This window comes from Daldinia loculata (genome assembly GCF_022478755.1).
Source record: "Daldinia loculata strain CBS 113971 unplaced genomic scaffold F4817scaffold_6, whole genome shotgun sequence".
In the NCBI taxonomy this organism is placed as follows: domain Eukaryota; kingdom Fungi; phylum Ascomycota; class Sordariomycetes; order Xylariales; family Hypoxylaceae; genus Daldinia; species Daldinia loculata.
Genome location: NW_026054860.1, coordinates 612,104 through 626,412, shown reverse-complemented (window position 1 = coordinate 626,412; position 14,309 = coordinate 612,104). Strand labels below are relative to the sequence as shown.

The window sequence follows — 14,309 nt, the reverse complement described above, 5'->3', positions numbered from 1 at the left end:
AAGAAACTAGGAGGTACCTAGCAATTCATAGATAGGCCTGATAGGCTATCACCCACAAAGTTCCTCCTCGGCTATACGAAATACCTACAGTCATAAGAAATGATACATACATATACATAGGGCGTAACTCGTGGAGCAGAAGAGAGAAGTGGCAAAGAAAAATCAAAATATCAGATCAATAGCGGCATGTATGTATATACATAGGTAGGCGAGTAAATCGTCATTAAGTTATTTACAAGACGGGAGAAAAGACCGTCATCGGATATATCCGAGCTATCCGGACTTACAGTAGACGCTTGATTTTATTACTTCGCTGTCGTAGAATGAATTCTTTTAATGTGGATTTCTAACTAAACCATATCCAATTGAACTGAAGACAGCATCTTGTTTATGGGTAACATTAGGTACCTAGTGTAAGTATACGTGTAAATGGCTAAAAGAGGTACTACATGCGCATTTTACGAATGTTGGTATTGTTATGAAATTAAATTCAACGTGACTTTGGAATTTGGATGTTCCGCAATTGCTCTAAGGTGTAAGGGTATCGAGTTGTGCATAGCATGCTGCATTCATTACACAAAGCAAGGGACATGGTTGCCCTTATTCCCCTTTAGCGTATGGCTTTTGGGTCTATGGTCGAAATAGTCGCCAATGATACTTACTTAAGGACTACGAATAGGCAGTTAGTCTCTTAGACTCTAGTTGGCCAACCTAGACGAATCCTCTAATACCACGTAGGCCAGCCGACTTCTTTCTCTCCTTCTCGTCCTTCCTTTCCTTCTTATCCTTACGTAGATTTTGTACACCTCCTAGTAGAGTTAGTATACACTCGTGATATTCAATACGGGACTATATAAGGAAAGCTCACCTCGTCCGAAATATCGCTCTGCGGTAGGGCTGCCTTTTCCTGTTGGGAGCGGATCAACCAGCGGCGTAGATGGTCGCCGAACCTGGCCTTCTACGCCGGTATTATACGGCTCAAGCGGCGGGGTGGCATTGTACGATGTTGGTTCAAATATCTCCGACTCAGAAAACTTACGCTGCTGGCGCTTTCGATGGGTTAACGGGCTACCCGAATCGGAAGATAGGTCGACCTCGGGATCAGTAGGAGGATGAGGATCTAGCTTCGAGAGGTTGGATATTGTGGACTGCAATTCCAGTATGTTTGCTTGTAAAGCTGTATTCTTCTTCGTAAGCTCTGTAGTGCGGCTCCTCATCTCCGTCTGCTGTGCCCGGCTTGCTGCTAGGACGCTCTCAAACTGCAACTTTAAGTTATCAGAATTGCGTCCTCTACCGTCTTGAAGTAGATCTTGTAGCTTGGCATTGAGAGCGGCAATCTGTGAACGGTACGTGTCATGTGTTTGCTGGATATCAGAATGACAAGCTTTGAGCTTCATATCTAGTACCTCAGCTCGGCTGTCTGCTTCCGCCGCGCGCGTTGCTGCAAGTTGACGCTCTGTCTCTTTGGCCTGATAATTTCGTTCAGATTCTGTCAACCGCTCCACGTCTTTCCTCAATCTCTCCAGCTCACTGACGCTGATCTCGACAGACTGCATATTTTGCTTCAGGCCTAGTTCTCTAACTTCGGCTTCACAAACTAATAATCGTAATTTATCCGCCTCGCGTTTCGCTGTGTCTAATTCGCATCGCAAAATATCCCCTTCCGCATTCCATTTTTTCTGCTCTTCACGAAGTGCTCTTAACTTGGCGGTGAGATCAGCTTCCCACTTCTTCGAGAGTGTACGACTCTTCTCGGACTCTCTCTTCGCCTGTATTTCCGATTCTTTTGCGTTCTTTATTTGTTGCTTAAGCTGCCGATTCTGTATGATCAAATTCTGGGTTTCTGCCTCGCTTGCTGCTTCCCGTACGTGTCGCCTTCGTAGCTCACCCATATGGGTAAGGTGCTGCTGCTTCATAAATCGTTCAAATGTTAGGTCATTGTATAGGAGTAGTATTTGGCGCTGTAAATGTGCAATCTGGGCGCTGTTGCTCTCGGTTGACGATAAGGAGGCATTGGCCTGTTGTGGATTCGACTGGAGTTGCGATCCCGGAATGTCTGAAATGGACTCGTGGTAGCTCAAGGAAAGAGATGGAACGCTATCATTCGGCATCGATTGATGCAGTCCAGATTTGATGGCCTTGTTGGAATTTAGCAAGTCTTGAAGCTGAGTTTGAGATGCGGACGGGACAATTTGGCGAGACAGAGTCGGACTCTCGTTACCGATTCCGAACGGTCTGGGGCTTGAGCTATCGCGATTGGAATGGTGGCTGCTTATAGACGACTGACGTAGTACGGCAGATTGTACACGACCACTCGTGATAGACTCAGTAAAAGTTGACCCGGTATTCCGCCGGTTGTCTCCTTGAAGGGGACTAAATATGGGGTTACCAAAAGGATAGGAACCACTAAGTAGTGCAGACTCATGGCTACTCTTTTCAGGCTCGTCTCTTTCGTGTACGCCTTGAATTATATTCGGGATGCCCTGGGCAGGGAATGCTTCACTTGGCCGGTAGAGGGCCACACAGTCAGCTACGACTTCGGCTGGCTCACTTTTGATCCATCTTCCGAAGTCTGTTTTCTCCGAATCAATAGTGAGAGTATAGAAGTTCTCATGGAGGAGATGGCACTGTCGAAATCTCTCGGACGCGTGACGTATCTCGGTAGGCTGGACCTCAATATCGTCAGCATCAGGGACCTCGGCGTGTCGAAGGTATCTTTGTGGTTTTCGAATATAGTCCATGAAATTGATAGGGTAGAGTCCATATAGCACCGTGAAATAATGAAGGATTTGCGGGACAGCCGTGTCGTCGAAGTTAGTCGAGTATGCGAGCTTTTCCCAGGCAAGCGCATTGGGGGACAACCTTCGGTCCAGGTCCGCATCGGCGGCCGTTTGAGCAGACAACTCTCGCTCCCAAAAGAGCAACCTCGCATATATGTTAAATAGCGTGGGTAGGTGAGGGACGAGAGAACTTGGCATATGGGGAAGGATCATGGTTAATGCAGTTAAAGCTAAGGAAACAATAGTTGTAGATGTATCTAACTGAAGGCAGTTGATTAAGTTGTTAAATAGGGGTGTTTGTAGGATAAGATGTAGATGCGGCGGTTGGCTCTGCACGAAAATACCTAGGAATGAAAGAGCGCGGGCACGATACGTCGTTTTGGCCACATAGAGGTCGAGAACAGTCAAGAGATCCTAAGTCTATTTAGCCAGTTGTTTAGAGCACGGACAGATCATGGGTGCCTACTTTTGGGCGTCTTTTCCCATATTGTAGCAAAGTCTGTCGCAGATGCTTCTCCTTGAACTCCGTCATTACATCGGGGCTTTTCCCGATAGCTTCATATTCATCGAGCCATAGCAGTAAGATGCGCTCTGCAAGTCGAGGAGCAGCACCCCCGGTGGGAGTACTAGTGTCATTGCCATCGTCGGCAGTAAGGATTTCTAGTAACACACCCTCTACTTCAGAAGCAAGGCCTCTCTCCTGGTTCAGATGGTTCAGTACTAGAAGTAACAAGTCAAACCATTGGAATGTCTTGCTCGGCTGTCCGATTATGGGGCGTAAACGGCGAAGGAGGGCAACAAATGCTGTATATCGAGACGGTGCCTGGGCGACGTCTCTATGGAATAAGGAGAGTAGTTCATCGTTGACCTTGTCGGATATGCTTTCGTCGAACTTCTCATGCTTGTTCAGGTAGGCTTCGATAATCTCGACAAGATCGTCGGGTAGCGGATATTTCGCCGTCGGTATGAAGCTATGTATGGCTTTCGTAAGCTCCCTAAAGGTCCTAAGATTGTAGACAATAGGTTAGCGCCTGGAGATTCCACTTTGATAGGTGGATGCAGTGACTTTGTGTTAGGAGTAACAAAGAGGCCAAAGAGGCCTTGATCACTTGGGACGGAAGTCTGGGTGACGAAATCGACATACGGAGCTGAAGACATTGACACCGAAGCTCCAAATGGAGCGGCTCGAGTGAAACAATCGGCTGGTAGGGGTCAATGAGCTGTCACGAAGTAGACTTCCGGATCGAGGATGCGCATAGTAGAGCTGCAGGAGCCTTCAATTGAGTTCCGAGGAGGTTCCCTGGGACTGTGGGACCGTGGGACCGTGGAACCGTGTCAGCCTTTGGTTCCATTCAATCTTAGCAAATCAGTTGTTTTTTTCAAGCCCAGTGGTGGGTCCTCCCGACTCGTTTAGGCCGCTTCAAGCCTGCAGGTGCCGTACAATGAGTGTAACCATCTAAACCTAATCATGTACTACAATACATGATATAATGTAATGTACGTCGGCCTAAGGCGCTGTATTTAAAAGTATCACCTATTCGTCCAAGAGTACGATGGACTAAGAGGGGGATTTAATCACACAAAATGGCGATCGTTCTTGATAAATACGTACCTATCCTGTATTGGTATCCAATATCATTTCAGCCTGAGTGTTAGGAGGTAGTTTATCAAGCTTTAGCATTCTTTAGGTAGTTTTGTATCGAGAAGGCTGATCATGTGCACTTCTTCGAATTTTAACTTGGACACTGTATTTCTTACGGTGAGAGCGTGACCATTTTAGATCCACAGGGAAGGTAGATCCTTGGGTCTCCGCACCCTAGACAGCGGCTTCAAATCTGGGGGAGGGGCAGGAAGGGAATGATATACATACGACCTAGAAGGTACCTCTCATGCTCAATGTGGGGTAGTTACCGTCCGGTACCTACAGGCCTGACTTAGCCCCTCCCTAAGCTCCATACATAGGTCCTACGTAACTCTCCGGCGTGGGCAGGTATTGAAAATTGAGGCCCCTCAATCACTCCATCCATCAGCCCATAGGTTCAATTCCTCGCTCCATTCGTCTGGCCATTCTCATTCAACTTTCTTCTCTATCCCCTCAAAGGAATCGTAGAACGACTTTGTCAACAAAGCAATTGACCTCATTTCCTCTTATCGTGATTCAATATCAATCAATTGTGCGCTCCTCAGGTTTTGTCTTTTCTCCTTCTTAGCCATAGGCTTCTGAATTTCAAAACACGTCTCTCTCTCTCTCTCTCTCTCTCTCTCTCTCTATCTTTATCCCCCTCTCCAAAACGTTACCTATTACTATCAATCATGGCGCACAAGACCTCTGCGGTGGCCGATGAGCCTATTCAAGTGCTCTTCGCCCTTCAAGACAAGTTTGACTTGTTGGACTTTGCAGGCACCCTTGAGGTCCTCGACTGGGCTCGCCACGATAAAAACGATGAAAGTATGTTAGCTACCTACGTATTCATGCCCGGCCTGTAAACTACCTCTCCCTTGTAACTATGCTAAGAGGGGGTTTGTTTGCAGATACCAAAGCCTTCGATTGCACAATTGTTGCCGCTGAGCCTAAGGTCTTGTCACAACAGGGTGTTATCATTGGCGCCCAGATCAACTTCAAGGAGGCCCATGAACGCCTTGATGATTTTGATATTCTCATCGTGGTGGGCAGCGTCGATAGCAGCGCTATCCTGAAAGAGCACTCTGAACCCATACCCATCATCGAGGCTTTCGCCGAACTTCAGAGGAAAGATTATACTCGAGAGCGCACACTGATGTCTGTCTGCACCGGGTCCCTCTTCCTAGCTGAGGCAGGCATCTTGGCAGGCTTGTCTGCCACTACTCACACAGACTACTTGACCAAGTTCGAAATCGTCTGCAGCAATGCGGCACAGCGTGACCTGCAAGAGCGAACCGACGTCGTAGAAGACGCCCGATATGTCGTGAACAACCTTCGCTTTGACCTCGGAGACGAGGATGAGAACCCCTATATCCGTCGCAAGTCGGACGCTGGAAGACGCCCATCTGTAGCTCGGTACGTTTATATTAAAGTACAAACAACTTTCACCTACTAATTGGTGATATAGAAAGGGAAGCGTGTCATACAAGGGCTCGAATGGACGCCGTGAGTCCATTGCGCGCCGAGCCGCGATGCGTCTTGGGGGGCTTCGGGTCATCACGGCGGGGGGGATATCTGCTGGCATAGATGCAGCTCTGTATCTAGTCAGCATTTTGGTCGATGAAGATACCGCGAACGAAGTCGCCCGATTCATGCAGCATGAATGGGTTAAGGGTATCGTTGTTGACGGTATTGATGTTTAGGCACCTAAGAGATAAGAGCCTGGGATGGAGGGGCCACTGCATATGTGAATGTGTCAAAATCTTGCTGGGCACATAACGAAAGAAGTAAAATTAATTTATTAAAAAAAAAAAAAAAAGAAGCTTCAAATTCCTATTATCGTCATTCCGAATTCAATGCTTTTTTCTAAGTACTCATCTCCGTGATCTTGAAGTTTAACCTGGAGATCTATACAATTACCTAAGTATTCCGTATATGTAATTTATTTTATTTACGGTGGGGAGACATAACTGAAAGCTAAACCAATTGGGTACCCGTCTTAGAAGGTGGGTCCACGAAGTCGGAATTTTCACCTGCCGACGAAGAGAACGAATTGAACTCATCAATGCATGTGCTAAATTTAAGATAATATTGTGGACAGTCTTGTATAGAGTCTTATATCTCTATATATCATCCGTAGTCGCTACCGAAGCACAATGGCGACAAAGTTCTTTCGGATAGGGAAGAAACAAGTCTTCTTGTATGCGCTTCCGACTTACCTAGCCATCTCTTACTTTCACAGCTAACATTGGTCCCATCACAGACCCGATCACACGATCGCCTTCCTACGACCGCGAGATAACCAACCACCAAACTTCGCCTCTTTCAGGGTACCTCTAACATTCAACAAGTTTGACTTGCGTGACTACCTGCTGCACGCATATAATGTGCCGGTGCTAGGCGTACGATCGCAGCTGACGCAGCGCCGGCCGCGGCAGTCCAAGATGCACCATCGCATCTACCGGCCGCCACCAGTCAAGACGATGACGGTGGAGCTGCACCAGCCGTTCAAGTGGCTCGATGCCCCGGAGGACCTGACCATATGGAATCCACCAATGCTGGAGAAGCGGCGCAAGGAGCAGGAGAGGCAGGAGAAGTGGCGGAAGAACGCTGAAAAGACCGGCACGTTCCCCCTAAGAGACGAGCAAGGCGCGCCGAAATCTAGAGTTTTGCTGAAGCAGGAGGCCAAGAGGTTGCTGAGGGATGGAAACTGGGAAAACGATAGGGAGTTAGACCCGAAGTTCAATCGTGGGGAATGAACACGAGAAGGATGAGAAGAAAAATAAAAGCTTGAATCCTCAAGCATGAAGGAGGGAAAGGGCAATGGTTAAGGACTCTATTCTATAGGCGTGAGAGGACGACTGTACGACTATGGAAGACCTGGACCAGACTTGCGTGTACGATACACATTGCAAAGCAATGCAAAGCAAGCAAAAGATCGGTCTTAAGGCATTGTATCATTACTTGTCCGATGCCAAGTCTCTATATATCATCTGCTATGTCTACCCAGTGATGGCCCTGTTGAAAATATAGGGCCTCGTTTCCCCAACTCCACCAGCCTGCGGTGAGGTTTCTCGCAAACACCTCTAGTCCGGTGTAGTTCTCCGGTAGTATGTTCCGAAACAAGAGCTTCAAATTTGGCTTTCTTGAGTGGATATCTGGAACTCCCAAGATCACCTTGCTTGGGATCGGAGCCTTTAACGTGCTGCTTCTCTTCCTACCTAGTAATAGCCTCTCCCACGGTTTTCTCCACTGCGCCTCTAAGTCGATGACTGGATCCCCGGAACTGGTGATCTTTAGCCAGGTCCATTCCCCGACGAGTTCGAGGCCCCATTCAGAAAATATTCCATGGGGAGATGTTAGCAAGTCAGGAACTGCAGCTTTGTTAGTGACCCATACAGCCACAAGGCCGTCTGTTTTCAAGTGCGATGCAACAGGTATCTGAGTTAAGAGATCCTTGACTTCTTGCATGTCATATGCAATAGTATAGCTCTTCTGTTTCCGCTTTACAGATCGACTGGGCCACGGTGGATCAAGAACCATTAAATCGAACATGGGAGCATCTGCAATGAAGGCACCCCGCTGGGATTCTATGGTTCCTAGGAGGTAGTGTGATTGATCTGGAATGAGAGACTCTGATACCATATCGGCCGCCTCGCCCGAAGTTCGCTTCCTCTTGTGTAACTCTTTGAGATATGAATTGTCATCGCAAATTTTACCTGTATCCCTTACAACACGCGGTAAACACCATGGTCCTTTGTAGTCCTGCTTGGCCTTTTCAAGTGCAGACCTAACGGCTTCTTGGACCATCAATTCAGCTATGCTTGCAGAGGGTGTGGCTAACTGCTCTAGGCTTGTTTTCTTGGGATCGGGTGTTTTCCATGGTATTTCTATTGGACTGGAGGAAACAATACGTTTTTTGGGGACTTGTCCTGGTAATAGTTGAGCCTCTTCAATAGAACGTGGAATGTCTATAAGAACGATAGATCGATCCGAGTTCTCGAACAATACACAAGACGCAGATAGATGATGTGGATTTTCCTTAGAAGACATGATTCCTCGGTACTCCTAGCACGTAATATCAGAACTCGACCCCCTTTAGTGTATCTGTGCCGCTTTGCCGTATTTTGTGAACCACATTGAGACTTGTACAATGGTGAATCTTAACTCCTGTAGATCTTGGATGAGGCCTCAACGAGATCAATAACAAGCATGGACTTCCTATCCTGAACTGTCAATTTTCAGGTTGGGTTTTGATGATGATGTGTCTCTTGGCTTTAGCTTAATCAATTGCATCAGGTTCTGTACATAGTAAGCCAAGATTCGTTTCTTAGACAACTCGGTGGAGTAGCTTACAAAGCAAGCGTGGAGCTAGCTTCGTTCTTTAACGACCAAGACCTGCTTTTGATCGTTGTATATTGCCACATTGAGCAATAATTCGTCCAGATGTCTCGACCACTCGTTGCTATGTTCTAGGAATATCCGACCTAAACGCGGGCCGTTGCAAAACCAATGAGAATAGTAATCGGGTCCGTAATTGTAACCGCTTGAATTATTATACCATGTTTGCATGTCCTTGAATTAGAAGAATGCAAAATAGAATAGCCGCGCGTGAGTTGGGCCCAATCACAGCCGGCGTGTTCCGTAGCTTGCCCGAAATATGAACCGGTATTACACTAGGTAGGTACCTACCTACCTTAACGGCATAACGGCACAACGGCAACACGATAAAAGAACTTGGACCTTACTAAGTGGGACGTTTCAGGGGTTTTCAGCTTGCTAAGTCGTTTAGAGCAGGCGCCTCTGACATCAGTCTTTTAATTTCTGCCGTACAACCATGCAGCAGCTTCATTCATTGGATGCAAGCGGGAGGGAGCATACCCACATGTGGAGAAATCTGCAGAGAATCATGTACCATTCACCTGAATCAGTACCTCAAACATTGCTTGTCTACGCTACCGTATCACATGTACCTAAGACGTGTTGTTCTACTTCGTCAATCTCAATTCAGGTTTTTCAAGGACATTGATGTATCGTGCAAAGTCTCGTCAAATCGATTGAGCTTCTTGGCTTCTAAATTCAATGTAACCGCCGGTTTCTCCTCCTTATCCATTATCCAAATTCTTTTTACGTGACGACCTGAACTACGACAATGCCGTTGTTCCTCTTCCTTGAATTAATTCCTACACCTGTATCTTTATACGTGGAAATTGTCCTGTTTGTTCAGTTCACAACAAAACTTCCATAGCATTTACTACATACCTATTTACCTCCCTACGCTACCTACAATACATACGTGCCTCATACATAACTTAATCTAACCTATCTAATCGTCATCGTCAAAATACTACATAGTTTGTAACCCCTCGCAATTCCTAAACTCAACGTTCCCCTATTTCCCCTCTCCACTCGTTTATTTAGAATACGTATGAGGACGACACCGCAACAAGTTTCTCGGGTTGGATTTTAGGTTGGCTAACGACCTAGAGTGACAGCATGGCGGACAAAGGGGGTAAGTTGCGATGCCATTAGTTATACCAATTAATTTCAGGTTTGCGTATGGTGCTAACAGGTGTTTCCTAGATCAGGGCACGGCCCAGCGTAATCAGGGCATTACCCTGATAGCTTTTGTTACTGCTCTGAACGTCTCGTTGATAGTCTTTGGCGTTCAGACGGGATTCTTCTTGTTACTGAGAAATAAGCTATCTAGGATATTGTATGCGAGCCCCCTAATCTTAGGTACTCTTTGCCAAACTACATGCTAATAAGTTGTATTGTACAACAGCAAGCCCAAAACATACCTTGTACCAGAACGAGAACGAACCGAACCCCCACCAAGTAGTCCTTGGGGCTTGGTTAGTACCGTGTTTCGCTTCCCGGATCGCGAGGTTATTAAGAAATGTGGTCTGGATGCGTACTTCTTTCTCCGATACCTACAAACCTTGCTCGTCATATTTATACCGATGGCCGTCATTATAATCCCGATCTTAGTGCCAGTCAATTACGTTGGCGGACTCAGTCGCAACTTCTCAGCGAATACTACCGAAAATAATCCAAACATCAACTCTACCGATCCCCAGGGCGCTGATTACAGCGACCCTAGCGCTCCGAAATCCAACATTACTGGGCTGGATACGTTGGCATGGGGCAATGTGAGAAAGGACCAGACTAACAGATATTGGGCGCATCTCGTCATGGCAGTCTTGGTCATCATATGGGTCTGCGGTGTTTTCTTTGCAGAATTGAGGGTTTATATTAAAGTCCGCCAGGACTGGTTAACAACTGCCGAACACCGTTTACGAGCTTCTGCGACGACTGTCCTAGTGAGCGGTATTCCCGACAAATGGCTGAATGAAGAGGCTCTCAGGGGCCTTTTTGATGTTTTCCCAGGAGGACTTCGAAACGTATGGCTTACGCGAGATTTGACACATCTCTTAGAGAAGATTTCCAAACGTGACCTAATCCACAAACAGTTGGAGGAAGCCCAGACAGAGCTGATTCGGATGGCGAAGAAAGAGCAACTGAAGAAGAGGGAGGCGGATGAAAAACAGGCGCGTAAAATATCTAAATCCCACCGACCCACCAAAGGAGAGAGACAAGAGCGTCAGAAGCGGGAGGACGATGCAGCGAAATTGCAGGCCGAAGGTAACCAAGGCATAAGCAGTGGTGACCGGCACGAAGTCCCACATGATTTAGGTGATGCTGAAGCAGAGGTTAAGACTGACCACCAACACGATAGCCATAGGCCATCTACTGGGCGCAGCTTTGTGGCAAGTGGGTTCTCGAAAATAACTGAAGGGTTTGGAAAGGGTGTTGATGCGATGGGTAAGACTGGACAGGATATATTTGGAGGCGCTAAGAATATTTCCCACGGTATTGACAGTCAAATCGAAACGACAAATGGATTCGTGGCAATAGGAACGCCGCAGAGCCCTTCGCCCGCCCCCCCTACGCGGGGATCGGACCGCCGTCGTGTTCAGCTGCCGGACGAGAAAGACCTTCCCAGGCCGTCAACCCAGAGCTCGAACCATCGTCAGGGTCTTGGATCCGAAGAGCCTGTTATGGGGCCGCCTGCATCACAAACACAGCATTATCGTAATGGCTCTTCGATTTCCCAAGATACTATGCTAAAGGGAGAGAACGTTGAGATGCGACAGTTCGGAAATACAACCCGCAAAGCTGATACCCTTGAGGATATGCAACAACACGAAACCATACGATGGTATCAGTTTTGGAAGCCCCCGGCGGGTGGATATGTGTCGCCCGTCCCCCAAGGATACGAAGGCGATGACTTTCCATTTAAGAAAGAGAAGACGCTCTTAGAAAAGATAAAGTCATTCATTCCGTTTGTTGGTGGCGCAGAGCTCGAGCCGGTAGAATACCCTAAAGCCTATAATGAGGAATGGACAGAAGATAAGGACGGTGGAGCAGAATGGGAGAAGTGGGTTAAGAAATCTAAGCGACCAACTCATCGTCTTGCGATATTTGAATGGACCCCTTCCTGGCTACCTGAGCTTCCTTTTCTCAACAAGAAAGTCGATACAATCTATTGGTGTAGACAGGAACTAGCAAGGTTGAACTTGGAGATTGACATCGACCAGAAGACCCCAGAACGGTATCCACTGATGAAGTCGGCTTTTATTCAATTCAATCACCAAGTCGCCGCGCATATGGCTTGCCAGAGTGTTACGCATCATATTCCGAGGCACATGGCCCCTCGCACTGTTGAGATATCTCCTAATGACGTGCTCTGGGAAAACATGGCTATTAGCTGGTGGTCTGAGTGGCTCCGGACTGCTGCCGCCGTGGCTTTTGTCGCCGGCATGATCCTACTATGGGCGTTCCCGGTTGCCTTCACGTCCTCGATCTCTCAAGTTAGCACGCTGACAGACGAATTTCCCTGGTTGAGTTTCATCGATGAGAACAAAAATATCTATAATGTGGTATCTGGTGTTGCTGGTGTTCTACCGGCTGTTCTACTCGCTCTACTTCTCTGGTTGGTGCCAATTATAATGGGCTTCCTTGCTGGCTTTAAAGGAGCCAAGACGGGATCTCAGAAAACGGAAACGGTTCAGAAGTTCTATTTCGCGTTCCTCTTCGTCCAGGTGTTCTTGGTCGTCTCCTTAGCTTCAGGTGTTCTCCAGACACTTGACTACATTGCTAACAACCCAACCGGAATTGCGGATCTCCTAGCAGAAAACTTACCAAAGGCCGCAAACTATTTCTTTTCTTACATGATTCTTCAGGCCCTCAGTGTGAGCTCAGGTACGTTACTACAAATTGGAGCTCTCATCAACTGGTACATCATCGCGAGAATTATGAACAAGACGGCCCGGAATAAGTGGTCTACCAATACTAAGCTCCCTGAAGTGAATTGGGGAACTACCTTCCCGGTCTATACGAATTTCGCCTGTATCGCGCTGATCTATTCAGTCGTCGCCCCAATCATCTCCATCTTTGCCATCATCACCTTCAGTCTCCTGTGGATGGCAAATAGATATAGCATGATATACGTGAACCGTTTCACAATCGACACTGGTGGTGTGCTATATCCGCAGGCCATCAACCAAACCTTCACAGGGCTTTACGTAATGGAGTTGTGTCTTGTCGGCCTTTTTTTTCTTGTTAGAGACGAGAACGGCGAAGTTGCATGTGCACCGCAAGCTATCATTATGATCGTCTCAATCTTTCTCACCGCCATATACCAAATCCTCCTAAATAAGTCCTTTGGGCCATTATTTCGGTATTTACCGATTACCTTCGAGGATGAAGCTGTCCTGCGGGATGAAGCATTCCAGCGCGCACAGGACCGCCGTCTAGGCCTTGATGATCGTGACGACGATGTATCCGACAAGGAGGCCTTACCGAGACACAAAAGTGGGAGCCAAAACAATTCTATGGATGGCGCTGATGACAAGACGGGGCGAGGTAATAAATTTACGAACTTTAAGCCTGTTAAGGGCATTGTCCACGCTAGTACCTGGGCAGCTCGTGGCGGTAAAAGTACCTACGATCGTACATTTGGCAAGGCAGAGAAGGGGTTTAAGAATGTCAACAAGTACCGTGAAGAACGTCGACGAAAGGATCTCGAGGCGCAGAGGGCCATCGGTGAGGCTCTATACGGCGGATTCCACGATGAAATCGAGGATCTCATGCCTGAGGAAAGAGACGTTCTTGTTAGGCGTGCGTTCATGCACTCGGCCTTGCGTGCAAAGCGGCCAACTGTATGGATTCCTCGTGACGACCTAGGAGTGAGTGACGACGAAATAAGAAGAACGAGGGAATTCAGTGAACACATTTGGATTTCGAACGAGGGCACGGCACTTGACAGCAAAGTGCGGGTTGTATACGGCCGCGCGCCACCAGACTTCTCAGAGCTAGACATTATCACCCTCTAAAGGAGGAGACACGTGAACTGAAATGTACATAGAAAACATACGACGGAATGACCAAGGTTGGAGTTGGTTGCATAGCCGGTGGAGAGGTATACCCCATGTTGCACAAGGCCTTTAATAGAACATCCTAAATAGAAAAGCTCTCTGATTTCTGGATACTACCCGATTTACTTGGACTTGCATGTGTGATCCGACTGAGCATTCCCCGTGACGCCATGTTTAGAGATTGTCAGTGGTAAATTAAAGCTGACGGATCAGCTTTCGGGTCTATCTATGTATGGTACGATACGAACTGGGGTTTAGAATAAGCGTTTCCGGGATTATTTTGACTTTCTTGCAGAGCAGCACTTTTACCCGTGAGTTTAAGCGTTTGACAATACGAATTATAGCACGTATGTTAGGTACATTACATATGGAACCTAGCTGTCATGTGCCTATATTTAGGATGTTTAGGTTACGCTCTGCTTTACGCACTGTAAGCGTATATGAGATCTAGGTAGTTTATACTGTATA

General features: G+C 47.2%; 5 protein-coding genes across 5 annotated transcripts; 3 read left to right on the top strand and 2 right to left on the bottom strand.

Moving 5' to 3' along the window:
- Nucleotides 1-711: 711 nt before the first annotated feature.
- F4817DRAFT_312622 (Hamartin protein-domain-containing protein) lies at nucleotides 712-3,938 on the bottom strand (the record flags this gene model as incomplete). Its single annotated transcript, XM_049300150.1, has 4 exons — nucleotides 712-809; nucleotides 869-3,194; nucleotides 3,247-3,784; nucleotides 3,847-3,938. The coding sequence occupies 4 exons, from the start codon at nucleotides 3,936-3,938 to the stop codon at nucleotides 712-714; spliced, it is 3,054 nt and encodes a 1,017-aa protein (XP_049162489.1).
- A 1,088-nt stretch (nucleotides 3,939-5,026) lies between these two features.
- Nucleotides 5,027-6,331, top strand: F4817DRAFT_327266 (class I glutamine amidotransferase-like protein). The gene is made up of 3 exons (XM_049302008.1): nucleotides 5,027-5,229; nucleotides 5,313-5,817; nucleotides 5,870-6,331. The coding sequence occupies exons 1-3, from the start codon at nucleotides 5,094-5,096 to the stop codon at nucleotides 6,102-6,104; spliced, it is 876 nt and encodes a 291-aa protein (XP_049162488.1). The 5' UTR covers nucleotides 5,027-5,093; the 3' UTR covers nucleotides 6,105-6,331.
- Nucleotides 6,332-6,399: 68 nt separating this feature from the next.
- Nucleotides 6,400-7,272, top strand: F4817DRAFT_241136 (uncharacterized protein). The gene is made up of 2 exons (XM_049299034.1): nucleotides 6,400-6,601; nucleotides 6,665-7,272. The coding sequence occupies exons 1-2, from the start codon at nucleotides 6,558-6,560 to the stop codon at nucleotides 7,158-7,160; spliced, it is 540 nt and encodes a 179-aa protein (XP_049162487.1). The 5' UTR covers nucleotides 6,400-6,557; the 3' UTR covers nucleotides 7,161-7,272.
- F4817DRAFT_241137 (MT-A70-domain-containing protein) lies at nucleotides 7,273-8,737 on the bottom strand. Its single transcript, XM_049299035.1, has one exon. The coding sequence runs from the start codon at nucleotides 8,452-8,454 to the stop codon at nucleotides 7,384-7,386; it is 1,071 nt and encodes a 356-aa protein (XP_049162486.1). The 5' UTR covers nucleotides 8,455-8,737; the 3' UTR covers nucleotides 7,273-7,383.
- Nucleotides 8,738-9,402: 665 nt separating this feature from the next.
- F4817DRAFT_327260 (DUF221-domain-containing protein) lies at nucleotides 9,403-14,063 on the top strand. The gene is made up of 3 exons (XM_049302007.1): nucleotides 9,403-9,913; nucleotides 9,985-10,117; nucleotides 10,187-14,063. The coding sequence occupies exons 1-3, from the start codon at nucleotides 9,898-9,900 to the stop codon at nucleotides 13,797-13,799; spliced, it is 3,762 nt and encodes a 1,253-aa protein (XP_049162485.1). The 5' UTR covers nucleotides 9,403-9,897; the 3' UTR covers nucleotides 13,800-14,063.
- Nucleotides 14,064-14,309: the final 246 nt, after the last annotated feature.